The following is a 24,742-nucleotide window of genomic DNA, read 5'->3' as shown; positions in this document are numbered from 1 at the left end:
ACCTCCCCAAGCAGGAAACCTATTGTCCAGGCCTCCCTGGCTGGGATCACTCCCAGCAGCAGGAGGTCAGACTTGTGTCTGTGGCAGCAGCATCCATTTTGTGATGCTGAGGCTTTGGTTAGAGATAAACAGCAAAGTATGATTTTAACATGTCTCTCCCTCTAGAAGGGGGGAATAATATCCTCATCACCAGAAATGGTATGGGGGTATTATTCCAAAGTGTTAGACACCTTACACGACATGTTTTGATACAGCCCAACCATAGTTACCATAACCGTTTAAGATTATAAGGCACTTTAAGAGTATATGGTAGGCTATATCATAGAACAGCTACAAGGACATGGTTCCGAAAGCTGCAGACAGGCTCAGCTCATGCTAGAGCACCATCTCACATGTTACCAAGCACTCTGCCTCCAGGATTGTTAAGGCCTGCCATAGGAGTGACTGATAGGTACACCTGTGTCTATATATAAGGTAGGTATAGGAATACTACACCTAAGCAAGGGGTGTTTACACGACCTTGCCCCAGCTGAGTGATCAGCCAGTTGTGTCTGATTGGAAGGCCAGACCAGGGGTGGCATAATACATGCTGCAGCCCCTGGGAGGCCTAGGGTACACCTATGCCCTGGGTACCTAGGGTACACTGTACAGGGTCCAATAAGGTGATCCTTACCAATTGGTTATGTACCTAGGGTACATGGAGTCCATTTTACAGAGAGAGCAGACAGCCTGAGACCCTGAATGGCAGGATCTCAGGCCAACTAAGTCGAAAAACCAGCTAGACACTAGGCAAAAAGTTGGGGGTAACCATAGTCAGATATCCACCTTCCTACACCAATGTCAACCTTTTTGGTCTTATTCGGCACGAATATGTCATCTGTTCTTTCAAAGGTGGTCAAGCCTATCCCTGCAGAGATCTCCAAACACAGATGATGGATGCTAAAAAGTTCCATAAGGCAAAGGTTGTAATTGTAAGCCTGTTGTACCTGTTAGCAAAATACTATAATTTGCTAAGCTCTAAATCCAAATAGGATACAAAAGGCATCTTTTTTCTCGGTATTACTCTAGATAAGATGTGAACATCATTTTAATGACACATTATGCTTGTTTCCTTTCCAGGATTCAAATCCTTTTTGAGATTGTGAGACCATCACTTCAGAAAGGGTCAGTTGACTAATGTTTCCACCATCTTTGATGTGCATCTCAATAATATCTCATTTAGGGTCAAAGCTGCACAGATGTGATCCTCTTTATCTCAGTAGTGATGTCTATGAAAACATCTGCTTTTTGCCCAGGGCTGGATACTGGGGAATTGTCAGGGCAAATAGAATCACTTATCACAAACCATAATTTTTTTAATCAAAGATATATTGAAACTCCAAACATCACTCACATGAAGGAAATAAAGGATGGTTGCGGTTCAACGATGCAGTAGCTAAAATGTGTCCATCAGTCTCTTGAACAGAACATAGGATTTCTTAAATTCATGACGCTATGTGAAAGGAAGCCTACTGGCCTGGGCGTATGATCACCTCTAAACCAAGACTTCTTCTTCAAAGAAAAGGAAACCTTAATTTTGCCAGCTAGTTCCGAACTAAGATCAGATGAAGTTTGTATCTCTCTGAATAGGAATTAAATTATGAATACACTTACTGAATCTAATGATGTTCAAAAACTAACCAATTGGGTGAGTCACTAGTCCATGTTATGTAGTAATCTGAATATATTACTGCATTCCACCTACAAAGGTGATATTGCATCTAACAAATGTGACCATAAATTACTCCAAGGTATATATGGCTAACAGATGATTTTAAAGTACACACTTTGAAAACTCCTTGATGTACAAGGAATGGAGGTATTCCCAAATGACTTTGTCTGAGGGTGGGTGTGACATAGGAGATTAGACTGAACTATGAGTATCCCATTATTTGCTGTTTTACATTTATGAGGCACTTGCAACACAACCCACCAATCACAAAACACGGTGCACCACTGTTGATAACCAGCTCTTGGTGATCAATGCCATTGAGAGGCAAACAACAGGATTCTGTCTTACAAGTATATTTTAGACACGGTTTCCAGAGTTTTTGTGTATTTCAAAATGAATGGCATGGAGGGAAGAAAATAGAAAACTTTCATATTTCATAACGGTGTTACACAAAATTTGAGGCCTAATATCACACATGCCAAATTCAAACTGTGACAGTAGTTTTGTAAGGAAGGCAATCTATGTTTGCTGAACTAGCCCTCAGCATTCCTCCGAGAGATAGTACTGTTCAGATATGTTAACTTAATAGGAGACTGAAGAGTTTAATATTACATATACAGCTTGTACTCTTATCCTCCCAATGCATCAGTTGCTTTTTAGATTGCTTCATTGATACATAAACAGGACTGGACTTAACCCATAAGAAATTCTAAGCCAATTACCATTAATCCCCATGCAAGTTATTGGGTTCCAATTTCCCCATCTTAATGCTTGCCAAGAAGAAATCTTCAGCAAGTCATCCCTACATATCAACCATGCTGGCATTTTATCACTCTGTTCACTATATCTGAGCAGAGGCCTAATCCCTACACTTACATCCGCCCTATTGCATCATCTGGACACTTAAATAGTGACTAGGGGGAATTGGAGTAATGGCGCTGTAAGCAGTAGAGGGTACAACTTAATAAAGGTTACCAGCTTACTAGCAGACAAATGATCACAGGCACAGAGCTGACTAAGTGAGATTTCACCATCAGAAATTTGATAAAATTTATTTAATAAATGTACTATTAAAATTATTTATTTGCAAGTTATTTATAGTGCTGTGTGCCTATCTGTCAGGTTTGCACTGAACTGTAATCTAGATCCAACAGGAGCAATGCTAATTTCCACACTTCCCTAGACCCACGGGCAACCAAGCAAAGGATATTTTTTCTAGTTCAGAATTAGAATCGGGGAAAGGAGACTGGGACAAGGGAGATAGTAACAAAGACACTGGATACATTCACTCTGCCTGTTCTCAACATGCACTGCTGACACATTGATATCTACAAGAAATAACTCTTTTAGTAATTTATCATTTGCAGTCCAGTTCTCTATTCCTAATACGACATATGTTGTATCTTGTGACAATCTCTGTATAACCGACTCTCTATAGTTAAAACCTTTATGACAGATGTACTAAATAACTGAACTTTAATATGTGTTTTTATATAGAGAACTACCATCAGTGTAATTCAGGTCTGTGATTTGAATTTGCACAACGTAACAAGTTCATCAGCTGTAACATAATGAATACACATTAGTGATGTGCTTTTTTCCTGGCAATATACATTCACTTCCCCACCTCTAAAAATTCCTTTATTTAGTACGACTCAAAGTAATATCAGCAAACTCTGTATAAGTTTAGGATTCATCTCAGCTCTCTTGTGACAAAGTAAGTGCAATAGAGTTTGTATTCCTTGGAAAGGATGACTCTAGTATTAGCATGGAAATAAAAGTTTAAATCCTTGAGCTCCATTGTTAGAATAATTCTCTGTATCCAAATGAAAGCACAAAGAGTTCCAAACACCTGGTAACACAGTTCCAGCAGCAGCAACTAGGTATCTTGATTGCCTTATAAGGAAATCTCTGAAACAAGAGTAATGTATGCTCTATGAAGCCAAGATGGCCACCATGTATGGTCTATGAAGCCAAGATGGCCACCACCTTTGCAAGTCTTGTGAGAGTCCTGTGGTTTTCTGAAGCATATAGTCTGTATTGATTTCAATTGTGTGTTTCACATAGTGCAAGCGTTGCAGCCGCGAAGGCTCACAACAAACTGTGTCCACATTCTCTGTGCAATGCTAACTTCCTAGGCAATGGAAGACTTGAACCCCTACAAAGTTAGGAGGAGTATTTTACCGTGCCCACGTTGCATTTAGAAGTGAGCATGGGACGTCAATAATTACAATGCTCCAAAGTAAAAGCGGGAATCAAGGATAGTGGATTAGCAGACGACCAATAATCCAGGGATATGCCCGCTTGTCTGATATTCCTCATTTGCAACCATCGGTACTGTGAGGTAATCAAAGGCTATCCTCAATAACTCTGTATTTAGGTGTTTCCTTAAGCATAATATATCATATATGGTTGGGTTCCGGTATCATTGTCTGTCTCAAAGTATTCCACTGCTTTAGGTTTGAAGGCCTTGGCACCTGCTTCCATGTTTTAGATTCCAGAAGGATCGATGAGGGATCAGCTGCGATGCAGCTTACTGGACTTCATAGCTGGGATATATTTGAGGCATGCTGTTGCAAGTACTCTGGGCTTTTCTCAAAAAAATAATCTTGGTATCAGTTATCCTTACCTTAACAGATAAAGAGCTTTACACCTCGATACATGCATCTAAAGGCCACAATTGAACAAATGTCTGGCAAGCGGTTATGTGTCCACTATACTGACAATAAAGTAAGCAGGACATCGATCTAGCTTGTATTACATTTGCTTTGAACAACAATGGCTTATAGAAACATATAACACATGCAAGCCACCACCAAAACTTCAGCACTTGCTAAGAAATGCACTATATATACCATATTTATAGGTCTTGCTTGTGACAGCGCATGTGATGCATGCACTCTCACTTGCAAGAGATACTATATACAACGAGGTGCTTGCAGCCCACCCATTGCTTAATGTTTGTTGGCTTCATTGTCACTCTTATTTGCTGGATTCTAATTGGCCAGCTTATGCTGCTTTCACTTCCTCTTCTTTTGGCTGGAGCATGGACCAAGTACTGATTGCCTCAGCTTGATTGCTGTCCTTCCATTGTGATTAAGGTGCACCTTTTATTTTTCTTCATCGCTACCATCCTTGTCGAACCTCTTGCTATTTGTAGCTATGTTTACAGATCATTCCACACACACTTCAAAGAAGCCCTTTTCTCCTTTGAAATTGATGTTTATTGTGACAACATATGTTATCTGCTGTACTTTTGAAAACAGATGTTATCTGCTTCCACATGTATTTTCACTAAAACATGGGAGCAATTGCTTTATTTATGTAATAGACTTTTTTGCCAAATGTCATTTTTTTTCTTTTTCATGCATGGTCAGATTAACTGATTTATTCGGAATGACACGGGTGTTGTGCGGAGACCTAACAACCACTGGGAAAGCCAATAGGTCTTGCCTTTGAGACAACTGGCTATGCCATTGTGTTTTGTTTATGCTGTAAAGAGAAACATTTTTTACGACGACGTCTTAACAATGAATGCCTTTACAACAAAGGCGTTACAACAAAAATGTCTTAACCACGAATGCTTTTACAACTACATTTTTACCACATGTGTGCCTTTACCACTGATGCCTTTACAATTATTTTCACTGTAAAAGCATGAATGGTAAAGGTATACACAGGGTTAAAAATGTACATGTAAAATGTAAGTATTTTGGTAAGCATTAAAGGCAAAAATTATGGGCCTGATTTAGATCTTGGGGGACAGGTAACTTGGTCACAACAGCAACGGATATCCCATCCGCCGAAATATAAATCCCATGATATCCTATGGGATTTGTATTTTCCGTGGATGGGATATCCGTCACCATTGTGATGGACTAACCCATCTGCCAAGGTCTAAATCAGGCCCTAGGTGTTATATATTACCTACTGGCGGTCCCAAGTAGGTAGTTATTAAGACCTAGTTTCCATAGAATAACTTTGGCTCCGTTTGATGAATCTTCACAAACTTTTCTAAACTACTTTGACAGTCACTTCAGCTGCTGTCTTGAAAGTTTTGAGGTGGTCTTCCAAGCGGGGGCCAAGAAAAAGGGGGGTCCCCAAACGCATTTTCTCCATGATAATTCCAATAGGAACTTTAGACATGACTACAGCCCAAACCACTGGACTTAATTACACCAAATTTGTCAGAAAGGTAAATCTTGGTCCAGAGAAGTGCCTTTCGGTAGTTTGGTGTAAATCTGTTCAGCAGTTTTAGAGATATAAACTGACATCCGACTTTAATCAAGAAGTTTTGGCAGCCAACTTGGGACTCAGCTTCTGCCGAGTCCAACAAAAAACGATAAAAATATAGAAACGGGGGAGGGTAGGAATACCCTGACCCCCCTTAGATGTGCTTGAGTGACCCCGCTGGGGCTTAACATTTTATTTTTTCAATTTTGCTGCGAAATCGCGGGTGGATCCACAAATTCAATTCAGTGATGTCATTTGAGATGTCATCAGTGATGTCACTGACCATGTTATGAGTGATGTAATATGTGAGATCAAAAGCAGGGCATTGCGGGGGCGTAAGTTATAGTTAGCTCAGGTAACTATAACTGCTGAATTTCACTGGTTTTGTACGAGTGAAATCTGAGCCCAACTATAACGTTCCTGTGATCTTTGTTTTTTTAGTGAATTTCTAAGGTTTTTTGACTTGGGCAATGACTTATAGCCATGCTGTTCAGTAGTGTGGCTGCTGTGCAGCATGGCTACAAATAATAATAATAATAATAATAAAAAGACTAGCATGCATCCAGGGCTAATGCACTTAAAAAAACACATATATCTGCCCTGGCTGCGTCATAGCGCTTTTAAAAATTTGTTTTCACCACACTGAAAAGCATCCAGGCTGCTGTACAGCATGGCTACAAAACATTGCCAAAGCCAACAGCTCTCATAGGTGAGACCTATAGGTTTTGTAAATGCTTGTTAAATAGGCCATCACTGTAGCGAAAAAAAACGGTTCTCTTTACCTAGTCCTGCATCATTATCAATCCCCAACAATTGTCATTCTAGAATGTTAATTTGTTTGATAGTGTACCCTTGGATTTAGAGACATATTGTGACATCAATCACCAGATTTCCCCATTAAGTAAAATTAGTAGTTTCTCACCGCACTATGGGGCTGATTTAGAGTTTGTTATAGAGGGTACTCTGTCACAAGGGCGAGGAAGTACCATCTCTGCCAAACTGAAGTTCCGTTCGCCTGATTTACAGATGGAAGGGCCTTAAGTATGTTAGTGATGGAGACAGCTTTGTCTCTATCAATGATCTATTCCTCTAATGGCATGAGCAGTATGGCCCATCGGAGGTTTGGCCATTCGACCGCCCAACCGATTTAGAGTGGGCAGTCAAATGGCCAGTTTTTACTCTCTTTACGGCTGTGAAAGACGCAACAGTAAAAACGTTTAAATACCCCCACAAAATGGAAGGAAACACCTATGGTGTGGGGGGTTCATTAGTTTTTGGTTTTTTCAAAACAAAATCCTACTTTGGGTTTTGGTTTTTGAAAAAACAAAAACATGTTAAAAGTTTGACAGACATTACTGTGACTTTGACGGTATCATATGTCAAACTTTTAATACATTGACAAGAACCGCCGTGATGGCAGTTTCTGAAAAAGTTAAGATATGTCTCTTGTGCTGGCGAACATCTCTAAATTAGGAGGATGGTTACTCTGTCAGGACTACAGAGTATTTCACTCTAGATCCCCTCATGGAGTAAATAACATACTCCAAACTCTAAATCAGGTCATTTGTCTTTCTTTTTAGTCCAATAAAAATCATGAATATTATTTTCTTACCACCTGTGAATTGCATACACAGTATCTTTCCTTCCGAAGATTTATGTCATCTTCATTTTTAGTAAATGATAATGTGATTCTCAAATCTCTTTTGCTGTCAAATGCCTTGCACCTTCTAAGACTCTGCTAATGTGATTTAGTAACATGTATGAAGCAACGGTGTGACCCAAACTACTGGCTGCAATGAATAGAAGATAAGGAAATACCAAATGCAAAGAACACGTTCTTCACCTTGTTCAGCTTCATTGTAATTCAGTACATTCAAATAGAAGCGCCTCCCAAGAGCTGTGATAATGTAAGCAGTTCATGGGGATAAGATCCTCATCATAATAAAGCGCACAATTATAAGTTTGTCAGAGTTCACAGCACATGGGAATTCTGAGGTCCAACAAAGTCCGCGACACCTGGCGTTAAATTTTGGCAGGTCAAACCTGGAGAATTTTAACATGTGAAAAATGCAGATTTTGGTGTGGGAAGGAACACGATTCAAATGTTATGCTCCATTTACCTGAGCTGAGCTCGGAATAGGTGATCATTTTCATACATGTTCAATTCCCATCCCCCGGCTATCGGATTTTGAAAGGGGTGATGATTATCACTATCAGGGTACACACAAAGTGGAAACACCTTTTACCACGCAGTCTAAAGCATGTAGTACCTTTACAATGTGGGCACTACATCGAACGTGATGTTACCATGTGTTCCTTTAGCGCGCAATTCTTTACAACGACTTGCTTTAGGGAATGTGTTGTTAGACTGGTGTTGGATTTAAAGTCTAACACCTTCCCTACTGTTACACAGACTGGAGTTGGAATAGTAACTCATACTATTCAAAAGTCCAGCGATTCCCTAAGGCAAGTCGATATAACGAGTTGCGTGCTAAAGGAACGTGTGGTAACGTCACATTTGATGTACTTCCAGCGTTTAAAGGCATGCGTGGTAAAGGCATGCGTGGTTCTGTCATACAACCCACATGAAGCAGAGGACGAAGAACATTTGGGAGAAAGACTGGGTGTTTAATAAATAGATGCTACAGTAACCAAATGACATTGTTCTTTACAGAATGTGTGGTAAATGCATGCATCTGTCTTCCTACAATGGTGTTGGGAGCAACGGCCGTATTTAGAGTATGGCAAGATGTACTCTGCTGCTTTGGTGGATGACTACCCACCATATTTAGAGGTCTCTCCCAGGAAAGCCAAGATCTCTTAATCTTCAATACAGCCACTGCCATGACGACTCCGCTGAAGGCACTAAAGCTTTGCTGTGCAGGCACCATGTTCAATGTGCCCGCACCGCATACTTTTTTTTCAAAAGCAAACTTCCAAAATGGGATAATGTGGGTGAAATTTGTTTATCAATGAAAAACTCAAAGTGTACTCACGTGAAGCCGGTATCTTCCCCACCTTCCTTTGAATTGCATGTTCCACCATTTTCACATGGATTACTGGAACATGCATTTAGGGGTGTTTCACAATCTCTGCCCTGCAAGAGAGGAAAAAATGTATGCGACTATTCTCTAATCTGCTGTACCAGAAACATCACAGGTATACTTCACTTAGAAGAGAAATGTCATCTGGGAGTGAGATCAGAATATAGTTGTCAGAATATTGTCAGACATAAATACTGTGTCCCACATATCATTTACAAAAATATCTCATATATAATTTTTAAGATGTTATTTATGTCAGACATTATTCCAAACAATGATATTCTGAGATACAACCGCCAGCTGGCGTGCTCTCACCATTCCACTTACAGTATCATCTTGATGACCCTACTAACAAAAGAGTTCATAGGAATCCCTGTATTTGTAAAGTACTTTCTCTCTAAAGGTCTAGTTGTGAACTATACTTTGCATGCTTTGAGGCTGTTTGTTGAGACAAAAGTCTGATCTTTCATGTTGAGCTTTATGTAGTATTTCATAATTTATTTACACCTCACCCCGTTTTTCGATTCGAATCCAGAATGCATAGACGGGGTTAACATTTCTAAACCAAGATTCACATGAAAAGCAAGCTTACCATTTTCAAAATCATCAGTAATTTCTGAGATCTTTGAGAACCTGGCCTGTGATGTTGTGATGTTTGATAGAGCTCAACATTCCATATCAATGGAAACACTTTTGGTGTTAGTATGTTGTTAATGATGTGTACAAAGATTAGTATCTCTAGATGCCCTTTCATAAAAGATCTCCTAATTCTTGAACTTCGTTACATTCCATTTGGGCCTGCTGCGGTTTAGCTGGAATGAAAGGCTGATATAGTCTGGAAAATGTCTACAGTGGGAAAAGTAAAGCTGGATGACAAGACTCTTTCAGCATAAAATGGTCCTTCTGTAGATCACTGTAGAGCTTACAGTAGAGTAAATGCTTGCTAAACATGGTCTACGACATGACTATTCAGTGTGATTTACAGTATAGTTTGGCAAAGCATTTATTACAAAATACTGACCAACGAGCTTTACAATACACAGGGGAAAACTGCACAACCTTCTCCACATTGGGACACAACACACACATTATTCAGCTACATACTATAGAGCAAATTTGTTCGCACAATCTCACCATCCTCTTCATTACAGAAACATGGGTCATGCACACCTGACTCCCTTCTCATTGCTCATCTTTCATGCCTACACTGTCACACATGACTCACAAAGTTAGAAATCTGGTGGTGGTTTCGCTGTTACTAAAGACTTAACCTGCAGATTGCAGCACCACAGCAACAACCAACACACACCATTAATGCTATTCCACCTCATTTCCTATGACCTTTCAGTCAAGATCAACATAACGTGTATTTGTAAAGCGCATGTTCACCCAGAAGGGTATCTTGGCACTGAATAACAGATGTTTATTGTTATCCAACTCAATGGTACTCATTTGATCGATCTCAGAAGGATGAAAGGTTGAGTAGACCCACTGGGATTTGAACCTGTGACCATGATGTCAAACACAGTCCCCCTACAATTGACACCTTAGTCCACTAAGCCACCAGGCCCATGTAACCAGTTTTGGCACTCCCTGATGAGTTAGTGGCTTTATTGCAAGAGGCTGTATTGCTGACTCTTTGTTTCCTCAAAGGCATCATAAACCATCCTAGAATGGTTCACCTCCTTTCTTTCAGACAGCAATTTGTTCAAAGGGCTTTCTCTAGCTCACTCCTATTAGATTTTATTGAAGACCCTAAAGGCTCCATTCTCACTCCTTTGCCATTAAAACATCGCAATGTCTTTACCTCTCGTACTCTGAGTGAACGTCTGATAATGAAAAAATAAATCCCCTGCCAGGAAAACGAGTGTCAGTGTCCTGCATTTGTAACCACCAGCTCAACCTTTGGACTAGTTTGACCACTGTCAGGTGTACAGAGCACCTACCCCTCCTACTGTGTGTTGTCCTACTGTCCCTAACTATGCCCAGACTTACTGACTCTACTTTGCTTTGTGTTACTATGCTTTAATCTGTGCCCTGACTGTCGTTCAAGATGGAGGTAGGTTTCTTAGCATGTGGGCCAAATGCTAGGGTATTTGTCTGGCGTGCATAGTGAGTCCAGTTGCTCAGTGGGAGTAATGCATTCTGCTGGTCTTGACTCAAAGCAAGGTTGGCCGACGAACTGGGCTTGGATAGGAGGTTGTCCGTATTTGTATATAACTATTATGGGGTGTGTGGCTTTGTGTATGTTTCTGAGTGCGGATATGAGTATGTATGTATGCGTTTATGATATTTATATAGAAGTGAGTGTGTGTGCATTTCTGTGTGTGCATATATGTGTGATTGAAGGTGTCTTTGTATGTGTCTGTGCATGAGTTTGTGAGGTTGTATGAGTTGGTGACATTTACATGTGTATATACATGAGTCTGTGAGTGTGAAAATGTGCATGTATAGGAGGCTGAGATGTGGATATGTGTGTTTGTGTAACTTTCTGTATATATGTACTTATTTGTATCTTTTTATTTATGATGTGTATATATTTGTGTGTATGAGTTATTGATGTGTGGGTGTGTGTGAGTGTCCGTGTTTGCTTGTGTGTGTGTGATAGAAAGAAAAGTGATTTGGGAGCAGAATAACAGCATTTGTCAAGTGCAAGAGAAGAAATGTATCTGGAAACAGTGCCATCTATTTGGATGGGTGACGGGAAGGAGGCCCTCTCTGAAGCGGAGCATCAAGCCTGGTTTCAGGGAAAGCCTGTCTTCTCGAAACAGATGGTGAGTTTATGTTACGGATGAGAGGAGCACGGCTACCTTCCAGTACTAATCCAGCCTCTCCCATGCTCATCAAACTTGTATGACTGCTGACTCCAGGGTGACTGTAGCTGCTCCTTCAGTGTCTTGGCTCTGGCCTGGAGCAGCATGCAGGCAGCCATGTTTAAGAGAAGCTCCTCGGATCCCTGCACCAATGTGCAAAGACAATATTAAAGCTAAAAACGGAGAATTTTAATTTAAATTAATGTTGCAACTTGGCTCCACAATTGGCACTTTCTCAGAGTTTCTGATTTACCATTTCACGCCTGCGGGATCGCTCCAGCGCAGCGGCATGATGTATTTGGCACAGCAGAGACAGGCAACCTTCACTGCAATCGTTGCTGCTGGCCATGGTCTATGCATAATGCAGATGGATGTGCATAATAACATATCTCCTTTGACGGCAGGAGCATTACATATTCTAATAGTTTGTTACAGCATCACACTCGACCCCAAATACAGGAGATGGTTGCAAACCACGTCTCTTCCGATTGGATTGACTTGTAAGATCCATGTGCATAGACCCGCATAGTACAGAAATCAAAAGGTTTACTCGTGTTGTTACCTATCACTCATATGCTCTTTGTAGTGGTTACAAGCTTGCTTTAAAATCTTGTCCCTATAAGTTATCAGGGAGCAGAAGGCACCCACTGGCTTAATTCAAGCTAGACCAAAAGATTATGCCGGTTTGGAGAAAGAGTATGCACATATATCTCTAGAGGTTATCTCTTTTGAGTGACACGTGTGCTGCCTACCTTAGTTTAGGTGAGCCGGGTACCCGGGGCACCTGCAGGCACATGCTGGAGGATGACTGCATCTCCGTAGTATAGCATCAAAAGCAATGAGGATATTTCGAAAATGTGTCTGCGCTTGACAACTGCTTCCAAAATGACTCAAACCTGCACTGAATTCCAACGGCACGTACTAGCTTAAGGGGGGGGGGGGCGGGGGGAGGGGGGGGGGTGAAGGTAACTTAAGGTGATGGTAAAACAGGAATGCAGGCTGCATAGAAAGTTGATGTCTCCGTTTTATCGCGGATTGAAATACCAGTACATTTTGTTCTGTAGCAGATCTATGCGTTTCTTGACTCATTGCAGTCTGCATCTATAAATACATGTAGCAGACATAAGTCGTGTAAGGTAATAGTCTGACTTTCCTAATAGGGATATTTTTTATGCAAAAATCAAGCAGACATTTACATTCCTGATCTGAGTTCCCCCATCACCCCTGAAAATGCACACTTTTTTGTACTGAGACATTCAACAGTGAGGGCCTTTTCCAGTAACGGGTCCCTCTTTATGGCTCTCCAATAAAATGATTTACCCAAACACACGGTTACTTGTAGCCTTTGGCAGGCAGCTGGCAAATGGTTGGGATGGCTGAAACACTGGCTGCCTGGACAACTGTAGCCAAACTACCATATTTAAAGGCCACCGTTGTGCCTGTGAATATGTTTGGCGGAAGTGGCTGCCGTCTCATCCGTGGTACATATATATGTATGAGTTTTTGATTGAGGTATATGTGTTTGTCTGTGTGTGTGATTAAATAAAGTCTAGTTGGCAGGAGCTTCTTGAGCAAAAACATAAATGACAGCTTGCCCCACGTTTTGTGATGGCAGGGTGGATCTGTTGGTACCTTTTTATATTCCAAAGATAAATCTCCAAAGGCGGGTTTATTGGCAAAAAAAAAGAATAAAGCACTGTTCTTCACACACTGAGGGCGTTTCCTCAGCATGTGGGGGCTTTGATCATTGTGTCTGTCTACTATTGCCATGCTGTGCATGGGAGTCATGGACAGGATAAAGTTGGTACATAGGCCATATGTGGCCGTACTATGCATTTTCATTGTTTGCTCCAGGCGCACCTATTAAAAGGTGTGCCCGGTGCAAACAATGAAAGTGCGCCCTATTACGGTGAATGCGCTGCCCCCAGGTCAGCCTTGAACTCGCTGCTTGTAGCCGCTCCATGTTTTCACAGTTTACAGGGGATCAGAGATCCCCTTGAAGGCTGGTGCAGTCAGTGACTGCACCTGCCTGAAAGGGGATGTCTGGAGGGTTGGAGGGCCGCTCTCAGTGCCCCACCTTTGAGCTTCTTTGGCTCTGTGCCGGCATTGGTAATACGATGTAGGTGCAGAGGCAATGGAATTCCCTCATTTGCATAATGATACACCCCCATACAAATGAGGGAATGCCTCCTGAAGTTAGCACTGGCGCTTTAAGTGCACCAGCGTTATTGGTATTACTGAAGGGGACACACAAGCGCCTGCGCCCCCTTCTATATTACCAAAGTGCCCTGAGGGCACGCAAAGCGGACACAAACGCCCGTTGCACCCCCAGGCAACTTACTGTAATACAGCCCCTGGAGTACCATCCTAAATAGGGTGGGTAGTCTTTTTCCACGTTCATCTTTGAATGCTTGGTAGTGAGGGTTTTGCATAGCTCAGAGAGCGGGGTGGGCGGGACATGCACGGATGTCTTGTTACCGCCAACCTCTAAACGACCCCCTTTGATCTTAAGCCGCGTCTACATTGCATACATTTTGCGTTCTTCCTGAGTTAGTTTAAAATGTCGAAAATCTGATGCACTCGCCTTTACCAGCCTGAGCGTTTCTGTGCAGTAAATATGATTTATTTATGTAGTTAGAAAAAGCTGTTTGCCCTTATAAAAATGTAGATTCTGGTAAAGAATGCAGATACACTTTACCCTTGTTATTCCCCACATCCATCTAAATATGCGATAATGCCTTGATTACTTGTTGTGGTAGCATAAGTAGCATAATTCGAACAATTGTGGAATTACTGCCAAATGGCTATCCTTCTCCAAAAGAAGTCCTCAATCTTCTTTTACCCAAACTTGGTGCACGGCAGCTAATGCTTTTTGTAAATCGTGTGCCTTTGAAAATAATTGTGTTGTTTTACTGCCCGCTGCTGTTATATATTTTACAGCTTCATAATTTAATTTTTCCCTTTTGCCTGCTGTCAAAGACAGCCCAGAAGGAAGCAGAATTAGGCATCGTGGTCCCACCTCTCACATCCAAATGCAACAAAGCTCCTCTCCAGTGTTTAATTTGCAAAATAACGAGTGCCGGTGCCCCAAGTGCTGCTCAGAAGCCAGTTGTCAGCGCAATTGCTAAGGCTGTACAGACCTAAATTCATCTCAGGCCTCTTTAATCCACTGCTAAACACTCCCTGTCCCATTATGTCACTCTTGCAGGTTCCTTCTTTTACCCTCTGTGAGGTTTTTTTGGCTTTCTCTTCTTCCTTTTTCCCATTTGTTTATTTTCCTTTCCCTTGCTCTTGGTAAATGTCAGAACAAGAAAAATAAGTGCTGATCCCTAAAAATGAGTGCTAGTGGCTCCCACAGGCACCACCACCGGCTCAAATTAAGCACTTCTTCAATCTCATAAACTCTTGTCATGTCCCACAGAATTCCCCCAGCCGCATTGTGTCCCAAGATATGAGGTTGAGTACAGTGAACAATGGCATGGAACCAGCACTGTAAAAAGTCTCGCAAAGACTGCCCTTCACAAACCAAAAACCTGCCCTCCTCTCAGGCAGTCGCCCACAGCTTTATTTCAATTATTTGTTAACCTGTCAACCCAGCCATGTGGGGCAGAGCCCTTTCCATGCAACAGCGATTTGACATGAGGATTAAAGCAACGCATTACACTAGAAATCACACAGAATGGAGCAAAGACTAAGGAACAAGAATATAAGCAGGAGCCCTTGAGCTATCAGATGGAAAGAGGTGAGATGAAATTAGATGGATATAGAGAGCCTTAGAGAACTGTAGCATTCCAGGATACCAAAGCAGTCCAAGAATATTGGTTCAGATTCTCAAGGAAAAGCAGGAGGCAGCTTGCTTTAATGTTTTGGTTTTCTTCACTTCCAGGATTTGAAAGGGAAGATAGGATCTACTGAGGCAGTATGAGCATGTTTCAGGTATATATATTTGACCTAGTTTAATGACTATGAAAACTAAACATTAGACTGTGAATACAATGAAGCCTTTCAGAGGAACCCAGCCAAATTTAATCAAAAGAAGTGCAACACGGTCAAAACCTTGCCAGTAGTGACCTCCTCATCCAGCATTCCTCATTCCATTCTTTACTTTGTACAGCGGCGAGGTGTTGCCTTCTGTCACCTTCCTTCAAATGTCTATCTTTCAGACCTATAAGACTTCCTCTCACACACACTTGCACTATGTAAAGAGAAGTAGAAGCGCCAGAATTTCCTGAAATGTATAAGGCTTTTCAAAAATCCTGAGGAAGTGGAAGGGTGGGAGTGTGGTAATGAAGGAATTGTTTCATTATTAAATGCTTATGCACCCATTTTAACAGTACCATGCCACAAACAAATGTATTTTCTGTACATTTATCCTGTTTTAATTAATTCTAAAGCAGGGCTACATTTTAAAAAGGGCTCATGTTAGTTGATTACATTGCTTGTAAAACGTGAACATTTATTTTTGTCAAAAAGCTGAAGCAACATTGAAAACTTTATTTTCCTTGTTTCTAATGCAGAAAATAATGTTTTGTTCTTTGAGATTGCACTGGAATTTCTTACATGAATGGAGGCTCTTCGGTATGATTTGGCGAGTGCGAGCAGCCCATACGTTTTATCTGCTAGTTGAAAGTCACATGCTTTTCCAGCTTCCTTTGGGGCAGATTCCCTTCTAGCTTTCTTCAGAGAGACGCCTTTCCAGCTTGGAGCAGATATTTCCTTGCCATGTCCAAAGGAGTTTAACTGACTTATGGGCAGATCCCTTCCCTGCTCGCTAGGCAAAGTGTCCTTTGATTTATATGTCCTGCCTTTCAGAGGGAATGCTGACACCTTCTGTCTGACTTCTCAACAAACTTTACGACTTTTTCTTAGCCTAGCTCAACAGGGTTTTCTCTTTACAGGAACTTGTCTCTTTAATTTATTTTGAGGCAACTTTATAACAGTTTGTATTTGCATGTATGATCATGAATTGCTTTTTAATTATATTGATTAATGCAGTCATGTGTTAGCTATTGACTTACAAATAATTTGATGAATTCAATTGGAATATTTGCCAATCTTATAAAATCTCCATGGCTTGCACATTCAAAACTCTCTGTCATCTTTGTGGGGACAAATGTACTTCACATTATTTAATTGTATTGATTGTTTGGACAACCTCGGTCTGGAACTAAAGGCCCATCGGAGTGCAGCCTGAACATGAATTTTCAGCATTTGTACATTGCAAAGTGCTTCAACAGTAACATAAGTACTGCGACGAGGAATGCAGATTTAGAGTAATGAATATTATCGGCAAGTAATGTCGACATTATATGGTGTCACTGCTTGTTGCCGTCGTAGCCTCCCTCTTTCAGCAGTTTTAGTTCCAGACAGACATTTTGGATGGAAAGATCATGATCTGTTAAACTGTGAGAGATGGAGAGAAAAACTCCTGCGAATACACCCTGCCCAGGACAGAGTTTACCATAATTGTAAAAAAGCATTGACATTTTCTAACGATAATTTTATAGGTCTATGTTCAGAAAAAAATTCTAATTTGGACATGGCAGTAAAATTTATGGAATTTACATCAGCGTAACACTTACAAAAATGTTATCTGACGTAGATATTGCTTTCTTAAATTTTGTTTATAAAAATATCATCCCATTAGGTTCAGATTTTCGGTTCTTAACTTCAAATTGGTGATATTTTGTAGACCATATTTAGAACACAATATTTTAGTCAAATGATATTCTGACAAATGCATTCTGGCATCATACAACCTATAGCATCTTTAGGTTTTCCACTGTTGTTGCTGTAGTGGTGGCCTATCAACTAACGCTACAATGAGGTCATCATCAAGAGTCGATGATCCACCACTGTTGTAAGACTGTAAGCATCATATCCCAACAAAAGTTGCCGGTGAATATCTTTTTATACAAAGTAATTATCTACCTTACATGTGCAAAGATTTTGCACAACGATACTCGCGTTGTGAAAGTACTTCGATGAAGTGTGAAGCTGACAGCATTATTCATCACCTCTTGGTGCTCGAGCTCAGATTCACCTGCCTCAGAGAAATGATGACTTCTTCACCATCCTTTGCTGAAGTAGCACTTGGAGCCTAGCCTAGACTGATAGCCTCCTCTGTATTGAATCGCTCTAATAAAACATAACAGCCGAGCACTGTTTTCCTATTGGTGACTGTGAGAAGGTGAAAAATGTACTTGTGATTTGATTTGATTTGATTTTGATTTGATTTGAATCATTATTTGTAGAGCGCGCGAATGCCGTGGCGTCTTGGCGCTAACTGTGAGCGTGAATATAAGCCCCTGAGCATGTGTTTTAATTTTTGCCAAATACTCTTTCTTCATTATCCTTAGTGTCTTTGTAAGAAGAGTGTGTGACAAGTCACATTAAAATAAAGATGTGCCATTGCCATTTTCATTTAAGTCAGGGACGTCCAGGGTAGATCCAGGGGTTCTGATCCGTGCCAGGGTTTCCAGATAACCACTCACTATGCAAGCGGGATCAATTTAACATCAATAAGTGTAAATTTATTTTACGTTGATATCCTATAACTATGCCTTGGATCAGGCACTCTAGGATCTATGTTGGATATCTTTGACTTATGCCATCAATCGGAGCATACAGATAAGCGTGAAGAGGTTTAGGCAGGCGTTTTAGTTGTCTTGTACATTTACACAGCTAGGTACATCGCCATTCAGCACTCTACAGCAAAGTGCTGCATGTGGCTGTATGTAAAAAATCTCTCAGCATAACATTATTTACTTTGAATTACCACGTGATATCATCATGTAAACTCGGTAGCTAAACTTATTTGCTTTCTTCTTGCCTTATACAAAAGTTTAAGTACACATTAACAGAAAGCAGCTAGAACTACTTAGAACGCCATCTGCTTACAAGAAAATAGTTGCCTTGGGAACCTGTTGGAGTTATTTCCCTGGAGTAAGATGCACTCAGGGGCCAGCCACATGGGATGCAGACTAAACATGCTCCTTCTGTCAGCCTTACCTTGTACCCGCTTGCACAGATGCACTTGTAAATCTCCATCGGGTCATTTTGACATGTGGCCTGATTGCGGCATGGGCTAGAGAAGCACGGGTTACACTTGGCCAGGATATTTGGTGCTGGGGGTCCTGAATGGAGCACAACAAAACAAACAAAAAAGATCCACGTTAAAATTGTATTATAAGAAAAGTGATCTACAAGACAATTAAATAGCAATACGTAGCTACTAATGCACAGTAAAATGCATGTATCCTGGGAGTAAATATTTTGCACTTAAAAATACATATTCACTGACAATGAAAAGTGTCTCGCTTACATGCTGCCAGCAACATACATTTGTTAATAGTTAAATAAAAGTTGTGTACGAGTTCACTTCACATTAAAAAAATCAATGGCGGCCAGGGTGTCAAAACGTCACGGATAGCCTGTGCACCGTATTACAAGTGCCATAGCCAATAGTGCGCTCACAATATGGGGGACCCGTCATTTGGCACATTTCTGACAGAGTATCCCATCCAACAGACTCTAAATAAGCCTCTAAGTTTTGTTTCTGCCTTCTGATGCAACTACAGGCACAACACAGGCCATATATATCTATCTCTGTGAAATAGAAGAGAAGTGATGTTGTGGAGTGGTTTCCACTGATCGATGCCGAAGTTCGTAAATTAGCCCAGAGGCCAGCATGCATCCACCTTAGTAAAAGGATGACCACATTCTGTGACATCGACCTGGGTGCCCAGTACTGAAGACCCCCTTACCATGGCATTCAAACTTCTTAGCGGGAGTGGTGAGTAAAAGCTTGCCGTCCATGTCAGGGGGTCCGGCGCAGCGGGCAATGCCTGGCTCCTTGTACCCTGTTTTGACCCAGCCTGAAAGCCACCGCAGGTTGCAATCACAGTACAAGGGGTTTGCGCCGATGGCTCTGAAGAATGAAAAACACAAACATGCAAGAAACAAGGTTAAGATCCTTTGCATGCAGTGATGGCAAGATCTATTAATGAGGCTACCCCGCTTATTAGCCCCACTATTAAAGTTGTAATTTGCATTGCTTTAGCAGTGTGTGCATCCCTTTTGGATTCTTATACCTCCTCTCTCACATTTTATGATTGGGGGGAATAGGACAGAAAAAAACAGGTAGCATACCACCTTAAGGCATTCTTTGTACATATTTAGTAGGATACAATGGTTTACAAATATAGAACAACACATTTGGAGTAGTCAGCTTCTAAACTTTGATACTGTGGTTATGGCACATGTCAATTTCCCTGTATGAAACTCTTTTCTTAGATTCATGTCCAAAAGTCAATTTTAAACTTTCATTTGTATAACGTAATCCCATCGAGGTTAAATTAATTTCTAAAAAATACATATTTTCCTGTGGCCGATTCTATGTTATTAAATCACAATTTAAGTTTTTTGATTGTGGCCGTGCAGCGAGTTCCTGTACAATCCATATTTTTCAGAGAATGCTTTGACTTTCAACTTTATTAGAACACATGCACTGAAAACATTTCACTCTGTTAAGAAGTTGGGAGAAAGGACAAAATATTCCTGATTTGTTTTATTTTTGGTCTACTGGAGAGGCGCCTGCATTCCACACGGGCAAACCTTTGTGTTTTACGAAAGAACCCCATTATACCCAAGTGCCTGCTTTCAAGAACCTGTCATCGCTTAATGGCGCCATTGAGGGGATATTTTTAAAATGATTAACCTGAGATGATTGTCTGACTTGTCAAGTAGAATGTATAAACTCCTCCATCAATACAGAAAATGGAGCCACAAGGGGGACCGTATTGCAACCAATCTCCCTTTTAGTCTGCCAAGGAGGATGCAATTTTCATGCACCGTTTCAGATCTCGTTTCAAGCACTGGTGCGATGTGTGTGGGAGAGGTGAGGGCGTCGACGGAGTGTCACAATAGTGTCACAGTTGCACCCTATTTCCCTGAGCCACCATGTTGCTCCAAATCGCATCTGTTGTGTGGGGATCACTCCTTGGACGTGGTAGTCACTGAACGAAGCTCTTTCATTGTGTTTGAAACAATTTGACACAGTGGCAGTGACAACAAGTGTGGTTGGAGACAAAGCTGTCCTTAGCACCTGTGATTTATTCATCTGAGGTACACAACACATAGATTCATCACGCACTGCTGCCGCCTCCCACTTCCGAACATTGCAGCATTCACCCCAGGCCCGCGCGTGCTGAACTCATCCCTCTGCGATTGTCTTAGGTGGGCTTGTATTTGCATCTGGGTGCATAGAGTAGTTCATAGGGGAACGCAGCCTCCTAAAAGGCCACCTGAAAGCTGCAAAGGAGCATTCTGCTTCTTACTGTGGCACTGCTGGTATTTCTATGCTGTTGTGCCATGACCCTAACTTACATCGGCACTAGAATACAAAGGGGGAATGATAGGGCCTGGAAACAATGGACACATGAACTAACCTCCCAAGTTGCTTTCCTCTCAGCCCTGTTAATCTTACTTTTTCGGGTAATTGACTTATTCCAAATATGCTCTCTCCTACATGATCTGGGTCATCAATCTTGCTATAGCTACACTCTCGCCCCACTTTGCACCAAGCAGCATTCTCTTTTCACAAGATCTGGAAACCCAGAACTGGGGTTATGTCCCAACCCCCACTTGTCGTGAATGAAGTCATTTTTGGACACTAAGGAGAGCCTATTTTCGCAATTATAAAGGTTCCCCCTACATAAAAAGTGTATCATGTTTTAGAAACCTAGTGTGTTGCGCTATGCACAAAATTGCTTTGCCAAGAAGAATGAATGGATGGTGGCCAACCTTTAGGAACTGTCAGAAAGTGCAATCCATAGATCATCTGCCCTGCGATATATAGGGAGGGGAGCTACTTGCTGGACTCACCTCAGGTCTCTACCCAGTGGCCCCCTGCAAAGTACATGGAGGGCTCCCCCTCTAGAGTCAGTCAGGAGCTCACAGGCCAGGGTACTGTGCTGAAGGGGCCCCTGAAGCTTGGGCCCCCCCGCACCACTGGGGCTGCAAGGGCCTATGTTACATCACTGTCTCCACCTTTCTTGGGGAAACCTGTGGTGACATTAAAACCTCAAACACCACATGATACTGCCATGGGACCGGACTAGTGCTTTCCTGGACTCAACTTAGCCACGGACATCTTGGTCTCATATCACTCCTTTAAGCTACTATCAGGTTCACCTAGATTCCACTACCTGTTTGGCCAAAAGACCAAACTCTTGCTTGCTTACTGGCTCTCGTGAGACCGGGAAGTCTCGTGGACCATTTTCAATGCTGAAACAATTTAAACCATGCCACTTCCGGTTCTCTATCCTTTGCACTGAAAACCTGAATGGGAGTGGAACTCCGCACCGGACCTCGGCTGTCCAAGAAGATTCAGACGGTTCGAGAGCTCTAGACCTCAACAATGAGCAGCAGAGTATTTAAGAGTTTCTTTGGATCATAGTTCCCTTCTTTTTTTGTTTTTGATAAACAATTTTATTGGGTTTCATACTCAACAAAAAGAAACAGAACGTCACAGCGACATACAAGACATTTCGGTACATTCACGGAGCATTTCCCCATCCAGCCCAGCCATGGAGAAGATCTGGACCACCCCCGAACCACCCAACCATCCCCTGTGGCAGGTCAGTCCAGCAAGCCCAGCCATATGCCCCATATATGCTCATGTTTAGTTTCCTTCTTTTTGAAAGGATTCTTCGGAAATCAATATTTGAGTTTAAGGAAGGCTCGACCCTGAACCTATGATGGAATCTAGCTAGGAACACACATTTGCTCAAGTGAATATAAAACTGGGGTTGTGCCCCTAAAAATCATGATTGCCTGATGCTGAGTGCATCTGTTGGAATTTCCCATTATTAATAATACTGTCATAAGTGGAATGCATGCATGTGTGATGACTTCAATGTACTAGAATTTTTGTCATAATCATAGTGTGTTGTAACCATAGTGAGTGTGGAAAATGACCTAGCCAAAAGTTCTTTTTTAATCCGAGTCGTCGAGAAAAATACTTTTTTTGTGTGAATTTCCCAAGAGTATTAGTAAACACCTAAATCTATGACAGGGTGTATTCTGAGCTTGACTGCGACATTAGCCCAAACAAACGGTGTGACGTTAACACTTTCTCAACCGGTTACAGGATAACTGGGAAGTATCGATTTATTAACATTTCAAAGTGTATGAAATGTGTTTATTGTGGAAATGAAAAGATTTCTTTCAGCCCACCTCAGGAGTTGGCAGAGAAAAATAAACCAGTCTTGGGAAGCTACAGGGAAACACACTGCAGGAGCTCTCTGGTAAGTGTATCTTCAACTTCCGGAGAATCTGGGACACTCACAGATAAAAGGCGAGACTCCTAACCATTGCACTTTCGCAACAGAGAGGGGGTCTAGAGAGAATGTCTGGACCTAAGAAAGGCCCTTGTACAGGAATACCTTCAAGTTTCCTAACCTCAGGTACTATCGACTGCCTTAGAACAGAATCACTGTAAACGAAGAATCAATTAGATAGCAAGTTAGTATATCTCGCAAGGCTTTTCCATAGGGATTCCTGGGGCAATGCAGCCTATGCCTTTCTCATTTGCTATTTTAGTTTTTTATTTGGTCCTCAATCCTTTCCTATTGGGCTCAACCTCTGCGTAGTGTGTAGAAATATCCTGCGGCAATTGTGTCGGCATGAGGGTCTTGGCTGTCTCCGCAATCCTGGCTAAGCAGAGTCAAGCGGAAGAGACTGATACGGAACCTTACCAAGTCCTGATAAAAACCCTAGCATGTTAAAATGTAGACAACAACAATTTAAGCTTCAAAATAATGATGGGAAATATAAAAAACACACAAAAATAGAAACCTGCAATAAGATCTAAATACACCAAATCCCACCATCAAAGACATAGCCCCAGTTCTTTTAGGGAGATGTTTGCCCAATTCCTCCAACAGATGGGAAGTGACTGCATTGGGAATTTTTACATGCTCTCAATTTTTGCAGCTAGATAATTTTTACATGTTTTTTAATTTTAAAGTCTACATATTTGCAGGGGCAGTGTGTGTTATCCTCCTGCCGGGATCCCTATAATTTGTTGGGACAGAGCCCAGCACCAGAGCTCTGCAGCCACAGACACCATCGTCTGGGTTTGACTGGACAGCAGGGATATAGTAGCCTTATTTCCCTCTGCACCCTGGGTTCTGTACTGTCCATGCCTACAGCATACAGTCGCAACTCTGCAGACGCCACCAGAACATACACTACATGTAGCATATGCACATTGCTCTCCAGGGCTGTGCTATGGTCTGCCCTATACCTCAGTGCTGTGGAGGACCCCCTAGTTAAGACAGTCCAGCATTATCTGGAGTGCAGGTACCCTGGTGGGTGTCACTCGTGAAGATCTAAGATGCCAATGGAACATTTATACAATCAACACAACTCTACCCCGGTGCTGGAAAATTACCAGATTGTTCCAGATGCATGCAAGTGGTGTGAGGGAAAAAGTCACACGTTCTTGGTGCAAGTTCCTTCACTGTGCCAATCTGACAATTGGGGATGGTTTACAAAGTCCCTCTAAGAGCATCTCAATATGCAAAATGTTAATGCCAATGAAATTGCATCAATATATAATTCAAAAAACTATATTTAAGATCCGTACATCTCTTGAAAAAAAGCTGTATTCTCTTCTACGTCCGTCTCATTAAGATGGGGAATTATCAGATCTGAGTCAGGGACACCACATATTTCTCCTGCCCCTCCCATGGCTTTAGCATTCAGCCATGTTCCCTAGGGTGGTAAGGACATGTTGTTCACGTTTTGCACTGGGGATGGAAGGGGTCAGGTAGCCTTTGGTTATGCCTGAATGCGAGCTGAGGTTTTGGGGTGTTCCAGTGGCTGCTCTATGAGGAACTGGGGGTGCTTCTCCGGAGCTCATAAGACAGCGGCAG

The 24,742-nt window shown here is 41.7% G+C and overlaps 1 protein-coding gene across 1 annotated transcript in view; it reads right to left on the bottom strand.

Moving 5' to 3' along the window:
• The window catches only part of SLIT1 (slit guidance ligand 1), a 789,534-nt gene that overhangs the window by 131,464 nt on the left and 633,328 nt on the right, over positions 1–24,742 (bottom strand). Inside the window, exons 26-28 of the mRNA XM_085606416.1 lie at positions 19,568–19,731; positions 18,813–18,937; positions 8,941–9,041 (exon numbers count right to left, since the gene is read on the bottom strand). Coding sequence (XP_085462542.1) covers positions 8,941–9,041; positions 18,813–18,937; positions 19,568–19,731 — 390 coding nt within the window. The remainder of the gene's footprint in view (positions 1–8,940; positions 9,042–18,812; positions 18,938–19,567; positions 19,732–24,742) is intronic.

This window comes from Triturus cristatus, chromosome 1_2 (genome assembly GCF_964204655.1).
Source record: "Triturus cristatus chromosome 1_2, aTriCri1.1, whole genome shotgun sequence".
Lineage (NCBI taxonomy): Eukaryota > Metazoa > Chordata > Amphibia > Caudata > Salamandridae > Triturus > Triturus cristatus.
The sequence above is the reverse complement of the archived record's forward strand: the minus strand, read 5'-3'. Positions and strand labels throughout refer to the sequence as shown.